Source organism: Fusarium subglutinans (assembly GCF_013396075.1).
Source record: "Fusarium subglutinans strain NRRL 66333 chromosome Unknown NRRL66333_c0000051, whole genome shotgun sequence".
NCBI classification, from domain to species: domain Eukaryota; kingdom Fungi; phylum Ascomycota; class Sordariomycetes; order Hypocreales; family Nectriaceae; genus Fusarium; species Fusarium subglutinans.
In genome coordinates, this window is record NW_023502114.1 from 125,744 (window position 1) to 146,380 (window position 20,637).

General features: G+C 47.5%; 8 protein-coding genes across 8 annotated transcripts; 3 read left to right on the forward strand and 5 right to left on the reverse strand.

Annotated features, from left to right (window-relative positions):
• Positions 1-732: 732 nt before the first annotated feature.
• Positions 733-7,525, reverse strand: FSUBG_5272 (DUR1 2-urea amidolyase; the record flags this gene model as incomplete). The annotated part of the gene is made up of 5 exons (XM_036683351.1): positions 733-3,036; positions 3,090-3,173; positions 3,227-3,313; positions 3,802-7,252; positions 7,311-7,525. 5 exons carry the CDS (start codon positions 7,523-7,525, stop codon positions 733-735), a joined length of 6,141 nt encoding a protein of 2,046 aa, XP_036539192.1.
• Positions 7,526-8,238: 713 nt separating this feature from the next.
• Positions 8,239-9,945, reverse strand: FSUBG_5273 (HOL1 substrate-H+ antiporter; the record flags this gene model as incomplete). Its single annotated transcript, XM_036683352.1, has 2 exons — positions 8,239-8,435; positions 8,484-9,945. 2 exons carry the CDS (start codon positions 9,943-9,945, stop codon positions 8,239-8,241), a joined length of 1,659 nt encoding a protein of 552 aa, XP_036539193.1.
• Positions 9,946-10,574: 629 nt separating this feature from the next.
• Positions 10,575-11,420, reverse strand: FSUBG_5274 (Lactam utilization lamB; the record flags this gene model as incomplete). The annotated part of the gene is made up of 2 exons (XM_036683353.1): positions 10,575-11,297; positions 11,352-11,420. The coding sequence occupies 2 exons, from the start codon at positions 11,418-11,420 to the stop codon at positions 10,575-10,577; spliced, it is 792 nt and encodes a 263-aa protein (XP_036539194.1).
• Positions 11,421-12,552: 1,132 nt separating this feature from the next.
• On the forward strand, positions 12,553-13,386 carry FSUBG_5275 (uncharacterized protein; the record flags this gene model as incomplete). Its single annotated transcript, XM_036683354.1, has 3 exons — positions 12,553-12,610; positions 12,743-12,822; positions 12,871-13,386. 3 exons carry the CDS (start codon positions 12,553-12,555, stop codon positions 13,384-13,386), a joined length of 654 nt encoding a protein of 217 aa, XP_036539195.1.
• A 1,119-nt stretch (positions 13,387-14,505) lies between these two features.
• Positions 14,506-14,775, forward strand: FSUBG_5276 (GPI anchored glycoprotein; the record flags this gene model as incomplete). The annotated part of the gene is made up of 1 exon (XM_036683355.1): positions 14,506-14,775. One exon carries the CDS (start codon positions 14,506-14,508, stop codon positions 14,773-14,775), a length of 270 nt encoding a protein of 89 aa, XP_036539196.1.
• Positions 14,776-15,045: 270 nt separating this feature from the next.
• Positions 15,046-16,055, reverse strand: FSUBG_5277 (phenylcoumaran benzylic ether reductase; the record flags this gene model as incomplete). Its single annotated transcript, XM_036683356.1, has 2 exons — positions 15,046-15,397; positions 15,457-16,055. The coding sequence occupies 2 exons, from the start codon at positions 16,053-16,055 to the stop codon at positions 15,046-15,048; spliced, it is 951 nt and encodes a 316-aa protein (XP_036539197.1).
• A 1,139-nt stretch (positions 16,056-17,194) lies between these two features.
• Positions 17,195-17,827, forward strand: FSUBG_5278 (uncharacterized protein; the record flags this gene model as incomplete). Its single annotated transcript, XM_036683357.1, has 1 exon — positions 17,195-17,827. The coding sequence occupies one exon, from the start codon at positions 17,195-17,197 to the stop codon at positions 17,825-17,827; it is 633 nt and encodes a 210-aa protein (XP_036539198.1).
• A 572-nt stretch (positions 17,828-18,399) lies between these two features.
• FSUBG_5279 (Fidgetin 1) lies at positions 18,400-20,520 on the reverse strand (the record flags this gene model as incomplete). Its single annotated transcript, XM_036683358.1, has 1 exon — positions 18,400-20,520. One exon carries the CDS (start codon positions 20,518-20,520, stop codon positions 18,400-18,402), a length of 2,121 nt encoding a protein of 706 aa, XP_036539199.1.
• Positions 20,521-20,637: the final 117 nt, after the last annotated feature.

The following is a 20,637-nucleotide window of genomic DNA, read 5'->3' on the forward strand; positions in this document are numbered from 1 at the left end:
CATGTAATGGGGTTCGCCATTGCTAGAGCAAGAATACTGGAGTCTAAGAATGCGGCACATGCTAAACTGTTTTTGACCGAGTCTTTCAAGATGGTAGTTCTGCCGCTGAGACTTGTGGCTGAGAGCTTAAATCAACACAGTGAACTTAGCAAGACTTTCCGTATGACTTGTTTTGGGATTTGTCTCTTGGTGTGGTTGCTGTAATTGGTGGACCAGGAGGTGTAGGTGAAGGGCGATCGAGAATACTGGATGGATTTGTTACTGGGACTGAATGATAGTAACGGGTTAGGGAGTGCATTATATATGGTTTTTGAAATGTACTTGCCCGGCTAACAGAACGCACCAGTTGTCCAGGATCAACATGCGAGCAAGTGTTCTTTCATGAAGAAATGTAATAACATCGGATCTCTCGAACAAAGACATAAGAATCCGAACAATAGCGGAGTTTAACTCTAACTTATTTGTTCAGTGCAGGCTATTCTGCCATGTAACGCAGTGCTTGTAACTGTGAAATATTTGAACACCAAGGAGGTTTTCTAGTACTCAATGATATTATAACACATTCAAAGTTCTCCGCGATAGTCTATGATGTAGCTCTGGGGACTGTTGGCTCAAACTCCGGCTGGAACACTCCCATTAGAGAATAAAACCTTGAAGCCCTAACCTTTTCACGCTATTGGAATTACACACGCATCTACAGACAACTAAGCCCGGGCTCTTCTGGTTCAAAACCTAGATCTGCTTCTCTAGTGATTCTGCCACTAGCGAGAGTGTTTCTCCAACGACATGGACGATCTCGTAGACTTGTATGCCTTTACAAGTTTCTGCCCAAAGCTTCACTGCTGCAATAGCCAAACGTCTTATCCTGCCAGGAAAATCGGATTTGGGACCTAGCGAAGCCTCTAGATGAGTTTCTTCGACTAGACGGTCGACCATAGAAAGCAGGCGCTTTTCCTCCTCTCTGAGAGCTGACGCACCATCCGATAGAACCAGCTGATAAATGTTTTCAAGCCAGTGGGTAAGTAGAAGGGCGCATCCAAAGTGACTGATAGCATGCTGGACACTCCAATGACCCGTACGGCCACGCGCCACGAATGCAATGCCGACTCTCACAGGTATCCTCAAAGCGTAGATAGCATGAAGAACAGCTTGATCAAGATGTGGGGCACGCAAGGGCAATGGATTCTGATACGACTCGAATACTTGAGCTTTGACGATAGGATCTCGAGATAGCAACTCGCATTGACTGTAGAGGCCAAATCCAAGATGAATATGAGCCAGTCGGAGCATCGCAGTCGAGTTGAAAGGTAGAGGCGAATTCCTAGAGGAGGGATCGGGGGCAGATTCGATAGCAGAGTCCCAGCAAGATTGCCACGCGCCGAGTGCAGCAGCATAAGTCGCAATGGTACTCTCTGACAGACTTGGCGATGGAGATAACAGGGCAGACGATACTTGGCGCTCAAAGTAGATCTGTATCAGCAAACTCTGAATAAGCATATAATTGCCAAACTCTGTTGCCGAGACCTCCTTGGATAGTGGTTCTCCAGATAGCAATTGTTTAAAGCATGACCGAAAGTTGAGCTTGCGTGGGTCGACCTTTCGTCTTACACGATTCCATGTTTCCGAGTCCGGCGCGTTGAATTCAACTTCGGAGCAAGGAAGTTCGAAGCTAAACTCTGTAGCTGTCATTTGAGGCGGCACGTTGAAGCAGATGGTTTGAATATTCAATGTGAAATATGCCGAGAGAAGGGTGCGTCGTCTCTCTTCATCGCGGCCCCAATTCTCCCATGTATCATCAGCATTTTCCTCTGGTAGACGTTTCAGGATGTCGCGGGTCAGAGTAGTTAACTGGCTACTCATAGCGAGTGCCTCTTCTGCAAGTGGTCCATCTAGCCACGACATAGTCATCACGGCAATCAACAAGGATTGCAACAGTTCAATATCGAATTTGGATAAAACCGCAGGGTGATTTGTTGGTGGATCGTAGACTTCTGTAGAGCTTGTAGGGAGAGCTGCAAAACGGGGGAAGCCGTTGAGAATATGGCGATTTGATGCACGGCGTCTGTCCTCTAGCTCATGGTTGATCATAGCTTTGGCCACGAAATACATGGCGTACCCCTGAGGGTGCTCAAATCCATAGAATGATCCTGTAGCTGCCAGTGTCAAGAGAAGCACAGGTGACATGGATTCCAGATTGGTAGTCGGAAGGTGGACGAATGGTAAATGTGGATGGTAACCTCGTATCCAGCTTGCGATATATCGAGATAACGCATGTCTGCTAGGAAGTGTAAATGATTGGGGTATATCTGACCTGTGCTTCGAGAACTCTATGGAAAGCCTTTCATGAGCAGCAGCCGATACAGCCCAGGGATTTGTTGCTACAATGTCTTCTGTAGTATCCAACAACCTGTCAACCTTGTTTCGAACTGGAGCTGTTTGGGTTTGTCGTTTCTGGCAAAAAGGTAGAGTCGACGTTGACGTGCTGCTCACTTCTATACGACCAGGTGCCTCTAACTGTAACTGGCTCGATGGAGCAGGCGCAAGAACTGGGTCGGGAATAAAAGACTGAGTAAAAAAGTTTGCTGTATCCGGTGTGAATCCTTGATGCGAGTCTTCAGGGGGAAGAACCTCCCCGAGATAGCTATTGATCATGTCCATCTCATCAGGAAACATATCTGCGTTGAACGACTCGAATTGCATAAAGTCAAGATTATCCAAAGCGCCCGCCGGGGTTACATTGCTGCTGTGTATGGGATCTTTCGGTGGCTCAAGGATATGGCTTGGTGTCTGCTCTTGGTAAACTAGTGGCCGCTCATGAATTGAAAATCGGCTCATCATATCTTGTTGGGAAGACATGGTTTGGGGAGAGATTGCCATAGGCACTAAATTAGAGGGGTTTCCTTGAGACGGTAGCTGGTTGCTGTGATGGTTGTTTTCATCGCTAGCTTGTGAGATAGAGGGTGAAGTTGTCACAGCCCCGTCGGGGGATATAGCCAGATTTGATTCTGCTTGTTTCCCTGGGCCGTTGACAGAGCACTGAGAAAGTCGGCGATGACGATTCAGTAGATCTCTAAAAGTATGATCAGTACTGTCCCCAGATAGGCGGATCTTGACGTCTCACTGTCTTGTAAACGTTCGGCCGCATGGACACCCATATGGTCTTTCACGCGTATCTTGTAGAGTGATTAGCCTCAATCCAACAGCAGCATCCAGTATAGTGACTTACGTGTACGAATGTGCCTTTCGAGATGTTCTTGTCTCTTGAACTCCTTATTGCAGAACCTGCAGAGAGGCACAGGAAGCCGAGGTCTGCCTTTCATGGTGTAAAGTGGGACGTGTACTCCGTGATATCATCGGTGCTGTATAGTGGACTGCATCGTTGAATACAGAAGTGGCGACGTGAGATAAGTCTGAGGGGGAGGGGCATCAACATTGGTCAGCTTCAAGATCTTCATACCAAGCAGGCCAGACAGGGAGTGTTCGTGGAGCGTAGTCAATAACTGACAAAAGAACTGGGGTTGGTCTCAGGGCCCTTGAGACCGGCCCGGTCGAGTGGAGCCACGTGACGGTATCACCGCTAAACCGGTAACTACGACCGCTAAAATCCAGTGACATACAGTGACCTCGCAGCACTATTCCCCATTATCCAGATAAAGGCACCTTAGCCAAAGTTTAATCTCTCGATTACTCAACCTCTTTGCATTAAGCGACTTTTCTAACTAATTGCTTCCTCAATTTAGTGTACACTATGATCTACTTTTATCTTCTCCGGGCCTTTATAACGATCGTTCCCGGGCTTACAACACTTCCCGGTGGTTGAGCAACCTTGACTACTTCAGCGCCGACCTGGTCTTCGCCAACAACCAAGTTGATCTCCATCTTCATAGCTTCAAGAACCGCTACAGTCTGTCCTGCCTCCAGGATATCACCAGGCTTGACGAGGACCTTCCAGACATTCGCATTTACAGGTGACTCAATAACAGCAACCTCGTCCGAGTCAATCTCGCCATCGTCATCTGCACCACCACTAGATTGTTTTGAGATGGTCCATTCATCGAACAGCCTCTGCTCCAGTGCAGCAAGCTCGTCAGCTGCCTTTGATTGGCGCTCTCGCCATGCTTGGTACTCCGGATCCTTCTCTGCTGAATCAAATTTGGCGATGTACTGGTCCATATCGATGGATGTTTCGCTAATGTCAAAAGTATACTGACCAGCCTCGAAATCTCGCTCCATCTTGTCATATTCTTGTTCAGTCACCTCATAGAAACTGACTAGATCCAGGTGGTTGAATAGCCAAGGCTTCTTGGGAGAGAAGCCAGGCCGGTTACCTGTTGAATCCCAGCCACCAAGTGTTCGGCCCATAAGTTGGTATCCTCCGGGTGCAGCAACAGGATATATGGCGACTGTTGACCCTCCCAATCCTACCGAGCCACTAGGCGTATAGCCTCTACTGGGATTATATTTCTGACCTGTCAACACCCGCCATGGGTCGAGAGGGAATAGGATCGGTGTTCCGACGAAGAAACCAACGGCAACAGTCAACCATGGGGTTTTGAGAAGAGAGTCCAACACGTCTCGGCGCGTCGCAAGAGCATTGTTCTTGCGAAGATATTCGACATTGTCTGGGAGATATGCAGCTGTCGGTCTGATACTTTCCATATACCGCTGCGCCGACTCCTCGAGTGAAGAGTGGTCGAGGCAGACAGGCAGTCTTATTTGTCGAGCAGGGATCTTCACCCCGCTAGTATCGTCAATGCTCGTATCAAAGGTCAGAAGGTGATGGAGAAGCTCAGAACGATCTATATGGGCTGGATCAAAGCGCACAGTGAGGGTGGCAATGTTAGGATCGCCTCGCACACTGGGCAGTTTTGCTGCTGCCAGCTGTTGAGTGAGCAGTTGGACGCAGACTGTGTTTCGCAAGTCCGAAGTCTGGTGACCATACTGAACGATTATGCTGGTATCACCTCCCTGACGATATATTACCTGGGGATGTGCGCCCCTTGCGGGTGACTGATGGAGGATAGAGGATGGGGCCTTCGCGGCGACGGTCGTTTGGAGAGCACTTACATCCCCAGATTTTCCATTAGCGAAGGCTGTCAAAGCTTCGAGATAGGCTTTTTTCTCATGAGTGATCTTCAGAGCATCCTCGTATGACACTGACTGCAGCCGAACGGTGTCGCCCGGCTTGAGTTGACCGAGCTTCCACATTTCCCCAGAGCAGATCGTCGTTGGGCAGACAAAGCCACCGAGATCAGGTCGGTCATTAGCAAATATGATGGGAGACTCTCCAGTGAAGTTGACGCCACCATTGGGATACCCGTACTCGAACACATTAGACGGGTGTGATCCTCCACCTCCTCCAGATGTTCGAGCCCACTTCAATCGCGGACCTTGCAAGCGTATGCCACTTCGGCCGCTGTTATGGCTGACACTCCATTCCCCTTCATACAACGTTTTCGATCCCTCTTCTGTGAGGATATCATCAGAGCCGTACGGCCCATCGATACAGCAGATAGTGGTACTTCCGAATTTGGGTACGTGATAGGATGGAAGGGTGAACGTTGTCGCTTCAGCTGCTTGCACCTTGGAATCAGGGCTTAAGGCGAGGATATCGTGTGTCTGGAGTTTTCGACCTTGGTAGCCACCGAACCCAAGCTCTGGGGCGGTTGACTTGGACCCGAGGAACGCTGGGACGTCGGGAAAGCCACCTCTAACAGCGAGGTATGCTCGCGCACCACTTCCAGTGACTTTACCTAGACTCAAAGTCTGGCCTTGTTTGACCACAAGTCTGGACCATAGCGGCTGTGGGCTACCATCGACCGCAATGGGAAGCTCGGCACCACAAACGCTGACAATCGCAGCCTCATGAAACAGCAACTTGGGACCAGATAGGGTCACCTCCAATAACTCAACTCCTTCATCGTTGCCGACCAAAATGTTTGCTATCCGAGCACTAAGATCATCCATGGGTCCTCCTGGGGGCACGCCGTGTCCAACAGAGACGCGTCCTGGATAATCTTGGATGGTGGTGGATACACCAGGCTCAAGGACTTGCATGGAGCAACTCTTAAACTCGAAAGTCGATAGCGAATTGGTCAGGGTGTTCCCGCTTGCGAATAGCTCAGAATCGAGAATTGCAGAGAGGTACTCAAGGTTGGACTGTGTTCCCTGAAGTTTTGTATCCGCCAGTGCTGCGAGCATCTTGCGTCGCGCAGCTTCTCGACCGTCGGGGCTATGTACCATAACCTTACCGATTAATGGATCGTAAAGAGAAGTGATTCTCTGGCCGCTTTGGACCCAAGTATCAACTCTCACACCATGGCCCTGTGGCCAGTGGACGTGTTGGAGAACACCAGGACTGGGTGCGAAGTTGCAGAGCGGTATCTCGGCATAAACACGAACTTCGATCGCTGAACCAAGGGGCTGCGGTCTGCCAAGGCCCTTGAGAGTCTCAGAAGGGATGCCAAGTTGGCCTTGAAGTTCATAATCTGCTTGTCTTAACATCAACTCGACCAGGTCAACTCCGTAGCACAGCTCAGAGATACCATGCTCCACTTGTAATCGAGTGTTCATCTCGAGAAAGAAGAACTGCGCAGTGTCGTCGTCAACAAGAAACTCGACTGTACCAACGCTCTTGTACTTCAGCTGGAGTGCATAATTGATGGCCGCATCGAGCATTCTTTCGCGTAGTCCTGCGTGGCGTTCCAAGAATGGGCTCGGAGACTCCTCGACTACTTTCTGATGGCGTCTTTGGAGCGAGCACTCGCGTTCTCCAAAAGCGACAACAATCTCACCGTTGCCTGCCACTTGGACTTCGATATGGCGAGAACGAGGGTAGTACTTCTCCAAGAATACTCCCTTGTTCTTGAAGAGTGTACCAGCGCGACTTTCGACCATCGCAAACGCCTTAGCAATCTCATCTGCTGAATTACAGATCTGAAGGCCCATGCCACCGCCGCCTCCAGTGGCCTTCAGCATGACCGGGAAGCCCAATTCTGTCGCCGCTTTGGTAGCTTCTTCAGCAGACGCTAATAGTTGAGTGCCAGGGATGATTGGAACATTGGCCGATTGCGCAATACCTCTGGCCTCGTGTTTTAGGCCCATGGCTCTTATTGAAGCTGTGGAGGGGCCAGCAAAAACGATGCCAGCAGATGAAATCGTGTCAGCGAACTCTGCGTTTTCACTGAGAAAGCCATATCCGGGAAATACAACATTTGCACCTGTACGCTTGCAGATGTCCAATATGGCATCCCTATAATCCATTGATAATTAGATGCTGTCAGTTGATAAGGTGAATCCTCTCTGCTTACCCATCTGTATAAGCCGAGCCATCCTCGCCCGGCAAAAGGATTGCTTCGTCTGCCAACTTCACATGCAAAGAAGTTGCATCTGCATTGGTGAAAACTGAAACAGTATTAAGTCCAAGTTTCCTGCAGGCATTTATGCAGCGAACAGCAATCTCGCCGCGATTCGCTATTAACACCTTGTTAATGTGTTGTAGTGGGTGTAAGTCAAGTGAACCCATGACTGCGGCGGAGGCGAATTGGAGGGTTCAGTAAAGGAACAAGATACGATAAGACAGATGTGAGAAGAAAGGTAGTTTTTGGGTAAATGTCCGAAAAATTGGACTTATTATGAATTGATCAAAACCATGGGATAAACGTATGAGTTGAAGAGCGGCAGATTGGAGGTGTTATCAAAACTGGGGATAGCCTCTCCACCTCCAGGTCAAGAAGCACTATCTCGATAGCTTATCTACCCCAACGCGGGGTGATCAAAAGAGGTAAGAATTCGGGCACACGGGATTTTTGTTCTTATTACGGCAAGCCATTGGGGTAGAAATTGGAAAGTGTAACATGATTCCCATGTCAGTGAGCTCATCGAGACCAAAAGGGATACGGATGTACAAGTGCTGCGATGATCTATAGAGGCTATTACAGAAACATTTGGTAGCAGGCTAATGTTTTCGAGCTGAGAGATGCTGAAACCCGTATCTCCATAATTAAGTAAGTATTGGAAAGCAAACAGAGGGTATCATGCCAGTATTTACATGGGACTTTGAGAATCGTTGGTACGTATCAAGCTTCAAGGTTAACAAATGCGATCAGGATGTGACGCTGCTCAATTAAAAATGCCATCATTTGATTCAAACTAGCTAGAAGAAAGAGACTACTTGGCAGGACGACATTGACGCTCTGCTTTGCCACCATTGAAGCTTAGTACCTGAGAGACACAAGATCAATGAGCAGTCGCGCCGTAATGCTCAATGAGATTCCAATAAGAATGCGCGGTCCATCTTCTCAGAGGCTTGCCAACATATATCATCATGATCGCAGTGCACCAGACAGCCTCTCCCAGCACGGCAATGAGGATGAAGGCATTGCGAAGTCCAAGGTTCTCAATCATTGGAACCACGGCGTACCCAAATGCGAAACCTGAATAGTGTTAGTAGCGAAGATATGGTGATTGAAGTGTGTACATACCCATCATGTTGCGAATCAAGATGGTCGATACAAGACCTTCGCCGGCGACCTCCTTGTAAGTGTCAAGGATATAAGTGAAGGCGAGATTGGAGCCCATGGGAAGAGTTACGCAGATCAACCCGAGGCCAAAGACAACTCCAAACCAGTGGATATGATACGAAGCGCCAACGCCATACAATAGACAGCCTGCCGGATGCATGACAAGCGCGACAAGACAAGTCCAGAGACGCTGCTCGGGTTCCATAACACCTCCATTTCGACGGGCAAGGAACAAGGCTAGGGAATCTGACATCCAACCCGAAAGGAAGCACCCGATAGTGACGCCAACAACAGAAGCAAGGTACGTGAGTCCAATGTTGTTGGCGCTAAAGTTGTAAGGAGGATTCCCCAGGATCAGAGCTAGAGAGCCTCCAACGACGTTGTACCAGGCAAGGATTCCACCAACAAGAAGACCACCAAAGCCGATACCGGGGAACGAAAAGAGCAGACGAATGGGGAGGAAGAAGAGCTTGAAGGTGCTAGGCTGTCGCGAGTCGTGATAGCCCCAGACCTTGAGCTTCCCCATATAGGTCTTTTCGCTCTCACCTGTTGTATACGCTGTTGCCTCCATAGATTTTGATGTAGACTTCTCATCTTGGACTGAAGGGTCTTGCATCTCTGACGGAGTCTCGATGTCTTTTCCGACTGTCGCAGAGGCTTTGATGGTAGCTGGGTCGAGCGCAGCTGCATCAGACAGGGTTCCGACGTCGTGATGGCGGTAGAACATGGTCTCCTCAAACAGGAAGAAGGTGATGACGGCAACGCTTCCTCCGATTATGGCGAGGATATACTGGATCCATCGCCAGCCGAGCTCCTGGGCAACATAGCCAGATGCGACGGGTGCAAGGAACGCGCCGCACCATAGAGTCCAGCTATAGGCACCCATGTAGAAGCCTCGGTCATGGGCGAAGAAGATGTCTCCAATAATGACCTCGATGAGAGTCTCTTGGGGCGAAGCACAGATACCAAGGAGAACTCGGTTGGTGAAGAACTCTCCTCTTGACTTGATGAACGCAGTCCAAAGAGTGATTCCAGTGGTGAGAATGACAGAAACAATAAGAGTGAGGCGTCGGCCATATGTAAGAGCAACGCATTGAGTAATCATCGTTCCCCAGCCGAGGAATAGGAATAGAATGCCATTGCCAGTACTCAGATCAGCGATCGAAATACCCGTGTCTTCCTCGATCAAGATGTATGCTGGTGACAGGCCAGAAATCATAGCAGCCACGAAGAAGCACCATACCATGGCGCAGATGATATTCCTTGTCTTTCGGGGGATACTCCAACGAAGAGGATCATCGGGGTCATCAGTGGGCTGCGGAACGAGGACGATGTCGCGTGATTGTTGGCCATGCTTCACGTTGAAGATGCCTTGGACATCAACGAGCTGGACGGTTCCAGGAATGGCGACTCCAGAAGTCATTGCACTGGTATTTGATCACGAAATAAATATCAACAAGACAAAGGGACAGCAATGAGAATTCTGTGGATTTTGAGAAGAAAAGTACTTAAAGACTGCACCTTGTTTTAAACCACCACAGCCATGCAGATCATCGAGACATCTATATGATTTATACTACCCTATTATCACGTACTAGACGAAGTGGCTTGCGATAGGCAATCTAGACAACCTATTTCTACCCCAACCTTTCGACTCTTATCGCGCGACCCTTGATATGAGGGACAGGGGCCTAGGAGCTAAGCTACTATCCCCGCATTGATAGCTCGTCATGTGTGGCCAGGACCGGCATTCTTTGAGGGCAAATTGAGTGGTCTGGACTTCTGGCCATCTTATGAACATTCTTAGCGAAGAACGAGTCAAGTTCTCACTGGGTGGTGTGTCAGGCAGCCATGTTGTCGGTACGTCTCGTCTGCCGATCTGCTGCTTGGGCATAGTTAAAGGTTCAAATCACGATTATAGAATGTAAGCATTTTCAGAGTGAATATTTAAAGTTATCAGGTTTTCAAAATCATGCAAATCAGTCTGTTACCTAGCTTTCAATTTCTATGAGAACCAGGTTTCCTTCTGTATTCATCCTGTTAGGATAATATCTACAACCTATGGCCATTGGTTTTCTGTGAAGAAAACTTCTTTCGGTTCGCTTCATCCACTGCCTGTCGAACCAGCTTCGCATTTTCCAACACAGTCGGCGAATCAGAATGCAGACATATGCTGAACGGCTTCCCCTTGAATCCAAAGTTGAATGCATCGCCATTAATGTCCTTCCCTGTATCCTTCATAGCCGCACCAAACGCCCGTTCATGACATAAATCCGGTGTTACAGGATGGGATTGCGCAAAAGGAACAAGCCTTCCTTCTGGTGAGTAGTCGATATCAACATAGACCTCTCCTTGGAACGGAACGCCCATCTCATTACACATGGCCTCTTGTTCCGGGTTCTGGCAGGCGTATACAGGAACTTTGAAAGTTGCACAAGCTTCTAGTACAGCTCTCATTATGCCCTTGTCTCTTTGCATGTAGAAGAAGAGTTCTCCGTGAGGTTTTATGTGAGAAAGCTCAACACCTTCGGCGTCCAACATGGCCTTTAGGGCTCCGACTTGATACAAGACCATTGCATACATGTCCTTGGGGTCAATTTCCATTTTTCGGCGTCCAAAGCCAAAGAGGTCTTGTAAGCCGGGATGCGCACCAGCTTTGACGCCATGTTGCTTGCAGAGACGAATTGTCTTGAGCATGATGGACGGATCACCAGCGTGGAAACCACATGCAATATTTGCTGCATCTATGAGAGGCATAAGTTCTTCGTCTGGACCCTATTACAACTTTGTTAGTAACTGGTAACAAACACTGTCTTTGATAGATCTTACCATTTTCCATCGGCCGAAGCCTTCTCCCATGTCAGCATTGATCTCATATCTTTGCGCTAAGCCAGTCATGATGCAGGATTTGTGACAGAATGAAAGATGATTCGACTTCGAGATAGGTCAACACTCGTGCTCAAGTCATGATTCGATGAGGAATTTGTGTTCATTATCTCTCCAATACACGTGATACCTCCCCCCGTTCAGTTGTCTTGTTACAATATGACGTTGCTGGTCGCTGAACCCCATGTAACATTGGAGAAGTTAGTCATGATTGCGGGATAGCTGTTGGGGTAGAAAATAATCATTTTGGGAAGATTGGGGTAGTAAGTCTGATAAGCAGTTGGAGCTTATCATACCCCTGTAGGTAGCCTTTATCCATGTCTTGATTGGATACCCTGGAGCACTCCATATTTGATATTGTAGCAACGGGAAGACTGGATCGATTGTTCTGTTTACGTAGGACTTCCGCAACAAGCTTCGATAGCCTTTCCTAGGGAGAAGAGCAGTCAGTATACAGTCGACTACATAAGTGTAATTCCTGTCTCATTCCGATAGCTCCTCCGTACCATCAAATTATATCTTGAGTTCCAGATATCGACGGATCTTTGACGATTAAAAGGTGAAGGGGAACATGAAATGATTGAAGGCAAACTGATGATAACTTACTTGGAGCCAACGAACTCTTCAAAGGATGTTTCAGCAACATCAAAAACTATGCCACCAATAGTTGAGTTGAAACAATCGTCGTTAATTATCTAACATTGTGTTCCGTCCAAGCAATGAAGTTGGTTAACCCGTGGCAATAAACAGGATACCTAGTCAAGTCATGACAATCTGACCTTTCAAGACAATAAAAGCACCAATAATCAGTCAATTTGAGACAGGGACATATCCTGAAGCTCTCCCTGTGATATGTACTCATCTGTCGCGTGTTTTGACAGACTAATGTAAGGGCCCATCAGGGTTCTCATCTACCAACCCTGTTGGTGTCGCTAAGCCAAGATACCTAAGTACTAAGCTTTTTGCTCGCAAAGTCTCGTCTTCAACTATTTTGAACTTCGTGAAACTTGGATTGAGTACACTATATATATCAGCAATTCCATAATTGGACCTATTGTCAGAATGGAGCAGGAACCCGTGGAGGATATACCCCATTGCCACCACCATCACCACCACCTGCAGTACCATACTCATCATCATCACCATGGCCCCTCTCACGAAGTCCCGAGGTCAATGGGGGAACAGAACAAAGCTCATTACAAGTATGACCCTTTCCTTGCTATGACTATCACAAGGACTAACTTGTGCCAGTAATGCTCCCCTAGCGCTATTTCGATGGCCTTGGATCATTGAACTGTGCAATCAAATATCAAAAGAGCTACGCGCGAACATAGACTGGATTGGTATCAAGCCACCATCTTCAAGACCGACAAAACTGTTAGATTACGCCTGCGGTGATGGTGTCGCGTCTCGGGTAAGATCCAACGACGGTAGCTGTTAACTCTATACTGATTTTTATCAGGCGCTCGCCCCATTCATGTCTACAGTGAGAGGCATGGACATAGCATCAGGAATGGTAGAACAGTACAACCAAATGGCATTGAAATCAGGCTACACCTCGACAAAAATGCGAGCTATTCAGGCCGATCTTATCGATCCCGAGCTGACACCGTCTTCCGAGATCGACACGCCAGGATTCTTTGATTTTGACGTCGTAGTCATGTGTATGGCTCTTCATCATATCGAAGACCCGGATAACATGATATTACAGCTCTCAAAACGGCTGAGACCAGGAGGAATTTTACTTATCGTTGACTGGGTTGCCAGCTCGGTGGGCAGCAGTGCTCAGGCAGGAAATCAAACGCTAGGAACGATTAGTAGAATGGGATTTCAAGAGAATGAAGTAAAAGGCTCGTATGATAACGCTGGACTTGAAGAGTGGGCGTGGAAATTGGCCTCGGCGCCGTCTCAAGTACCAAGAGAGATTGGTGGTGAGCAGCAATTGTTTTTTGCTCGTGGAAAGAAGCCATGTAGTTAGCACGAACTATAAACCTGATTTGATTTTGGTTAGTCACTAGATATAAATACTAGCAGTTACAATTTTCCCACGACGGCCTGGAATTCTTACCATAAGGGCGATCTTGTGCATGAGTTAGTTTCCCGAGTAGCCTCTGGTAAGTCTGGACACGTTGCTATGAGCTTCATGTGTCGGGTCATCTACTCGTACAAACTTGACAGAAAAAGGAAACCCCCGACTTTATCAAGATGCCAGATAGTCTTCACTCATTACCCCTGTCGTGCTCTTCAGCCCTATGTGACATTCAAGAGGTTGTTGTTAAATGCTTGGCTGTTGGTGCAATATCAACCTAAAGCCGTCACTGGCTACCGCGACAAAGACATCCACTATGACCAATAGATCGATCTGTAACTTGACGGTTTGCAGGGATTTGATGAAGTAACTCAGCCAGTCATGGGGATAATCGACAGACTGAAGGATTCGAGGCGCAGCAGATAATCCTTGTCGTCAGTCACACGATGACTCGTGTCCTGCTGAACCTTTCTCTTTTCAAGCTTTGTGGACAATACAATCTACAATCTGGCCAATTCCATGAGATTTGATAGTGATGCTCAATGAACACACCCACTTCGGAATACCACAGTCTTCCTGCATCTTGCTCCAGGCCACATGCTCCGAAGCTGTCAGGTGGAGCAAGACGAAATTAGCGGCCTGCATACGCCAGAGTCAAGAATGATAGGCCAAAAAGAAGCGATTGTGTTGATACGATTAGCTTATCTGACTGCTACAAGCGAGTCCCTGAGCCCATTGGATTCAGCATAATGATCCTTCATATTGTCTTGTGTCAGCTCATCTCCAGACACGAAGCTGTGCCTCTCCTTAGCTTGGCGTCAGCACAGCCATTCCTTTTAGGCATCCAAGCCATTTAAACGAGCGCCACGTTTCGGAATAGGCAAGGTGACAGGCTATATACCCGAGCTTTTTTCATTTCTCGTGCTGAGTCTCACCCTCTATTTTAACCTTATTTCTTCATTACCCATAATTCCCACCACCATATCAACAAAACCACTTAGATCACAAGACGTAAGCATTTTAACATATTTTCTGATTTTTTGGCTGATGTCTCTCTTTAGAACCAATATGAAGCCCCAAGTCCTTCTCGCGGCTGGTCTCGCTACCGTAGCTATAGCCGATCAATGGCCCATGGCCAAGGAGAAATGCGGTCGCCTTGGACCCATGGAATGGGACCCTAATGACCTTCCTCCCGATGTTAATGTCATGAATATTCGAATGTGTGCCGATCATCCTATGGGGGCTGGAAACTACTGGGGATGGGGCGAATATCTTCCTGACTGGTTTCCTCGCAACCCCTTTGCTGACATGGAGATCAACTGGCTTTGGTGGCCTTAGATTGGGGTCTGATGCGACATTGAATGGACATCTGAGAGATGAAGAACGTGATTATGAGTAGAGCCGCCAATTTAAGTGAATACAAGTTGTTCGACGTCTCGGTTAAAGGGATTTTGTATTCCAGCGAGGGTTTTATTTTTGCATTTCCCAAGACTTGACTCATAGATGAGACTGAACTATTTTTATTATGGACTTCAGATGCAAAAGAGCTCGGCAATCTCAGTGTTTGTAATGAAAATATGTACGTTTGAGATCCCTACCAGGGTTTGATCAGTATCCAGTCGTAAGTTCCCTCTTAACAGCATCCTCTAGAGTTTCTAGATCTTCCCGCTTGAGTCCAATTCTCTCGTTATCCGTCTTTTCGTAAAGCGTGCCACCCTCTGACCAAATTCGTCGAAGTGTATATGAAACAGCCTTGGGGTTTCCAGCTGCCCAGCCCTTCTTCTCGGCTTCCCTCAACTCATCAAGAGTGTAGCCTGAAACTTCCCACGGTACCCCTCCAGTCTGCTTCTCAAGCTCCTTCAGAATCTGCTTAGAGTTGACAACGAAGGATTGGACGATGAGAGCGCGGTTGAAAGACTCTGCGGGATGATGAAGAGCAGCGACTACAGCCTTTCCAACACTACCGAACATTAGCCAGAGCTCTAGAAAGCCTTGAAGAGTGATCATAATCAAACTTACTCAGGCATAGTTGTGAAACCAATCTTGCCCTCCCCATTATCAATTAAAACGGCCTTCTTGTTCTTATGATCAAATCCTCCGGCCTCAATAACGTCGGGCGACAGGGTAAAGTACATATCGATATATGGTCCAGTAACGACAAAGGTATATTTCAAGCCATTGGCGTTCTCTCGAATGTACTTTCGTACCTTAAGTTTCAACTGATGAGGCTTCTCACTGGCGCTCTGAGGACCGTATTCGATATCCGTACCGTATTCTGAAGGGAAAAACCACTTCACTGAACCAGACTCTGCTGCAAGTTTGAAGAGCTCAATCTGTGTCTCGATGACATTGCGTCCCACAGCGCTGATGACAGTGTCGACGCCTTGATAAGCCCTTTTTACATCTTCAGGATTATTGACATCTCCTGTGATAATCTTGACGCCCTTGGACTTGAGCTCTTTGATCAATTCTTGTTTTCTGGTCACTGTGTCTTCTGAGGTGAAGATGGCCACATGTTCCAATGCCGGTTGGGCGTTGGCGATAGCATTCGTGATATACCGCCCAATGTTGCCGGTAGCGCCGAAAACGAGAATACTCTTGGGTTGAAAGTCTGCCATTTTGATAATTTGAGTGAAGCTTGTGACTCCCAATATTCGCAAGTCAAGGCTGCGTTTATAGACAGTTTGAAGTTAGATTTGTAAGCTATGATCCCGTATCGAATTTATAAGCTGTAGGATCTTAGGGTTGGTTCTTGACTTTGTCCAGATTGGAAAGTGAATGATGATCGCAGAGGAGCTAATGTCAAAGCGCGCCCTTCGTTATCACGCCCTACATGAAGAAGTTGATAATGCTTAGGCAGTTCAGCTCATAGCGGGCCGAGGCGGGGTTGAGCACGATATATTGCTATGAATTGCCTAATGTGGTTGGTAGACCATGTTTGTCAGCCTCGATAGATGAGTCAACAATTGTATCAACTATCATCAGATTTGCAATACCCTCTATATGAATAAATATCATGAGTTCTTTCAACTTCACCTAAACCTTTCTTTTTATGTGACTTTAAGGTTACGGGAAGCCACATGTCTGGCTACATTAGTGAATGTTTGCTCTAATTTACATGCTTTGTGTGAATTCCATGATTGAAGTTAAAGGTTATGACGAGGCTCAACTGATGCTCCAGTGTAACTTAAGAAATCCTCATCCTGATAGCTGATAGCTGCACCATCCGAGCAGATTTCTGTCTTTTATCAATCGTAAATTCCGAGTAGTAGATTAACCTGATTCAATCATAGGTAGTGAGTAGCATGTTTCCGAATTGAACTTAATAGGTTAAAGAGCTCTAAAGATACACAGGTTAAGTACCTGCAATAAACTTCTTATATTATTAACAATATCTAAAAATATCTTTTCTAAATCAAAGGAATTCCCAATATGCTTTATTTAGATGTAACTTTATAGATTGCAAAACGGTAATTCCTCGCGATTCTTAAAGAACAAACTTCACATATTAAAGTTACTCTGCATCAATGTGAAGCCTACCAGAACCAAAATTTATCAAAGTCTCTAGAAAAAGGAAATTTTCTTCTAATCATGTATTTATCAAAGCCATCCATTCTTACAAAGTCACTCATTCTCGAGACACTCTCGTCCTTAAAGACTCTCGCAATAATCCCATATTTCATCAGACCTTACAAAACCTTTTAAGTATTCTCCAACACGAAGTCCCACACAAACCCTCAATCTTTGTACATTCAAGATGGCAAATAAAGAAGAAGTAGCCAGATTCTGTCGCACCCAAATTTACAAGGACATCGAACTCGCTCTTCACAACCTCCTCACTAAGAAGAGAGATGCCATCTCTCCACCTCACCCATCGCCCGCTCAACACTACTACGCTGCCTTCAGTCGGCCGCCCAACTGTAGCTGGTCCGATGATAGCGATCGATATGCGGATCAAGAGTACGACTGTAAGCCCCCATGTCCTATACTCGCCAAGGACATGGAGTTCAAGATCTGCCAACGCGACCATCCCGACGGCGAGGCGTGTGCAGATAGGGTTTGTTTTATCCCCAACGCCAGCGCGAGGAAGTACATGCTGAGGTTCATGGCAGATCCGAGGCAAAATCGATCTCTCGATGGTCTGGACCCTGTGGCTTACTGTCTGGTGAGGAAGTACGGCAGCAACATACCCTCAAAGGACATTGAGGCTTTCTCAAGCATAGTGCGTATGCTATTCCTTGATCTCCGTTATGCGGATCGTCAGAATTGGGACCCTGAAGTTCACGGCGTCTTAAATTGGAAGCATCTGCCTTTTGAGACGTGGGTTAAAGAGTTCATGACTGAGATCCATGGGGTTGAGTGGAGGAGAGATATGAAGGAGTACTTATAGGAGTAGGTGGAGGTATTATTATAACCCTTTGGTAATATCGCTTTAAATTGTCGGGAACACAATATTTCGGGCTTGGGAAGGGTATGGGAAGTCTTTTGTTTGTAGGTAATCAAGGTTCTTTGCCGTTATTACTTGCACTATTAGTGTAGGACATACGGTCAACGGGCTCATAACCTTCGCACTCCTGGCAGACAACGCCATGAATCACATTCTTATACAAAAAGAAACCGAACCTCCGACCTATACACACAAGAACATCACCGCTAGACATCTCTGTGACATAGCCTCGGACGCGCAAGCGTGGAAGAACTGCAACGATTGAAAAGAAATGATGGCCCGGGGCACACGAAACTCAACGAATAATTGCTACCAATTGTAGGAGTGGTGTCAAGGATAAGTTGATCGACTAGCTGAGGGCGTTGTTTGTTCGTTGGAGGCAGGAGACGTGGTTCCAACAATTAGTCACGGCGGGTGGCTTACGGACAGGCAATGGTTGCTTCAATGGCGCAATAAGAGTTATGTTTCTTTACGGTTCTTCAATAATATCCACTGAATCTTCAATACCTAACGCCTTACAATGAATGACCCTCCACCCTCAAAACTGTCCTCAAATGAGTAAACGCCAACTTCTCTCCCTTATGACAAGCCAGAAGATTCGCCGTCTTGAGGACGTTCTTGATCTGCCGACCATTCAGCTCCAGACCAGCCAGAGCCTTGATCTCTTCCTCCTCAATCTCATGCGCAGACTCGCCCTCCATCTTTGCATCTAGACTGATAGCACGGCTCAAGAAACCTCGCCAGACAGACTCTCGGGCGGTGTTGTCGAGGGGAGGATACTCCAGCGACATATGGATTCGGCTTTGGAAGGCCTGATCCATGTCCTTGACGCGATTGGTGGTGAGGAAGAGGATGCCTTCGTAGTATTCGAGCATGCGGAGGAAGATTGACACAATGCGATTGCGCTCGATGTCATGTGCGGATCGAGCTTCGAGGAAGACGTCGCACTCGTCAAGAAGGAGGACAGCGTTCCAGTTGGCCACCATTTCGAGAATGCGCTGAAGGTTCTCCTCGATGTCATAAGCGTCGCTGCCGAGATCACCAGCGCTCATGATGTACAGGGGAACCTTCATCTCCTCAGCCACCGACTCAGCAGTCAGTGTCTTACCAATACCGGGACCACCAGACAAGAGCATGATGATACCCTTACCCTTTCCAGAGATGATATCATCAAAGACATTCTTGAACTTGACCTGGCTTTGAGCGAAAGCGAGAATAAGTTCCTTTTGATCGGTGGGCAGAACAAGCGAGTCGAAGGCTTTCTCGTTGAACTTGACCTCTGTAACATCATCAATGAAGAACTCCATCCATCGCTTGTTCTTCAGAGCATAGCCGCGGACCATAGGACTTGTCATGATGAGCTGTTCTTCGCTGAGAGGAGCGCGCTGGTCGTCATCAAAGTCAGGCTTCTTGACACCTGAGTCGCTGTAACAATCACTGTAACAATCGTTGTCGTTATCATTGCCAGCATCACTATCCCGGTCACTGCTGGCGACAGGCCCTTCGCCGGTCAGATAGTTGAGCCAAACGGTATGGTCAGGATTCTGCTTCTCCCAGTTCGCCCCATCGATGACAATGCGTGAGTTGACAGTCTCTTTACGAGACTTGTTCGCATTGACCCACCAGATGGCAGTGCCGCTGTATGCCTTGTAGTGATAGCCCGCAAGGCTCTCAAACTTGCGTCCACGATCAAGAAGCATCTTTCGTGCTGCGTCGTGATTGGGGTGGTACTCTAGAGGATAGCATGAAAGGCTGGAGAAGGGAGCAGTGCCTGGGAAGTCGTTGATCTGCATGGTAATATCACACCACCCCATACTTCTTCCATCCCAATCAATGCCCTTGCAGTTCATCATGTAGGCAAGTCCACCGCACTGTGTCTTTGCGAGGTATCCAGAGTCGAAGCGAACAGCAACGGGTCTTCCCTTAACAGAACCCCAAACTGTGCAACCAGGAGGGAAGAGAGTCCAAACATGCTCAAATGCAACGGCGCGGTTCTTGAAGTAATCCTCTCGCAGCTGGATAATCTCACCCAACTCTTCCCTCATGATCTTATGCAGCAGCGACACATGCTCGCGGGTGATTTGATCATAGTTAGGGTCATCCTTCGCAGCAGTGAATTGACCCCATCGATGAACAAAGCACTCAAAGGGAGCATGGAACTTGAGGCGCGAAACATCAGTGACGATACCTGGGTAGTCCTCAAAGACCTTTCCGAGCACCCGCTTGAGGTAGGGAGATTGAATGACGAGGGAGTCAATGTCGAGAGGCTTGTTAGAGTCAGCCTCCTTGGGCTTTCGCTTGCGGATGATGACGGCATATTTTTGTGTCTCTTCATTCTCTGCCGCTTCCTCAAGATCATCGGGGTACTTGTCTGTCCATGATCGGTCTCCGTTCTTATCGAACTTTGCGTATAGATCTTTGCTTTCTGTGAGGAGACCGACCATGACCTTTTCCTTCTTCTCTTCATCTTCTTGTGGTGTTTCTTCTGCCTTGGAATCTTCTGCTTTGGAGTCTTCTGTCTTTTGTTCTGTCTTGGTTTCTGTGGTCTCTTCCTTGGGCTCTGTGTCTGCAGGTGTCAATATGACGGTAGACTCGTCGCCGCTGCTCTTGGCTGAGTCCATAGTGTCGGTAGTCATGATGTATGTGTAGTTGTTGATGGGATATTAGGCGAGGGATAAAGTGTGGTTGTAGTATGGATTGGCGAATGAGAATGAGGAAGTGTGAATTAGTTTGAGATGATAACTTTTACTCCA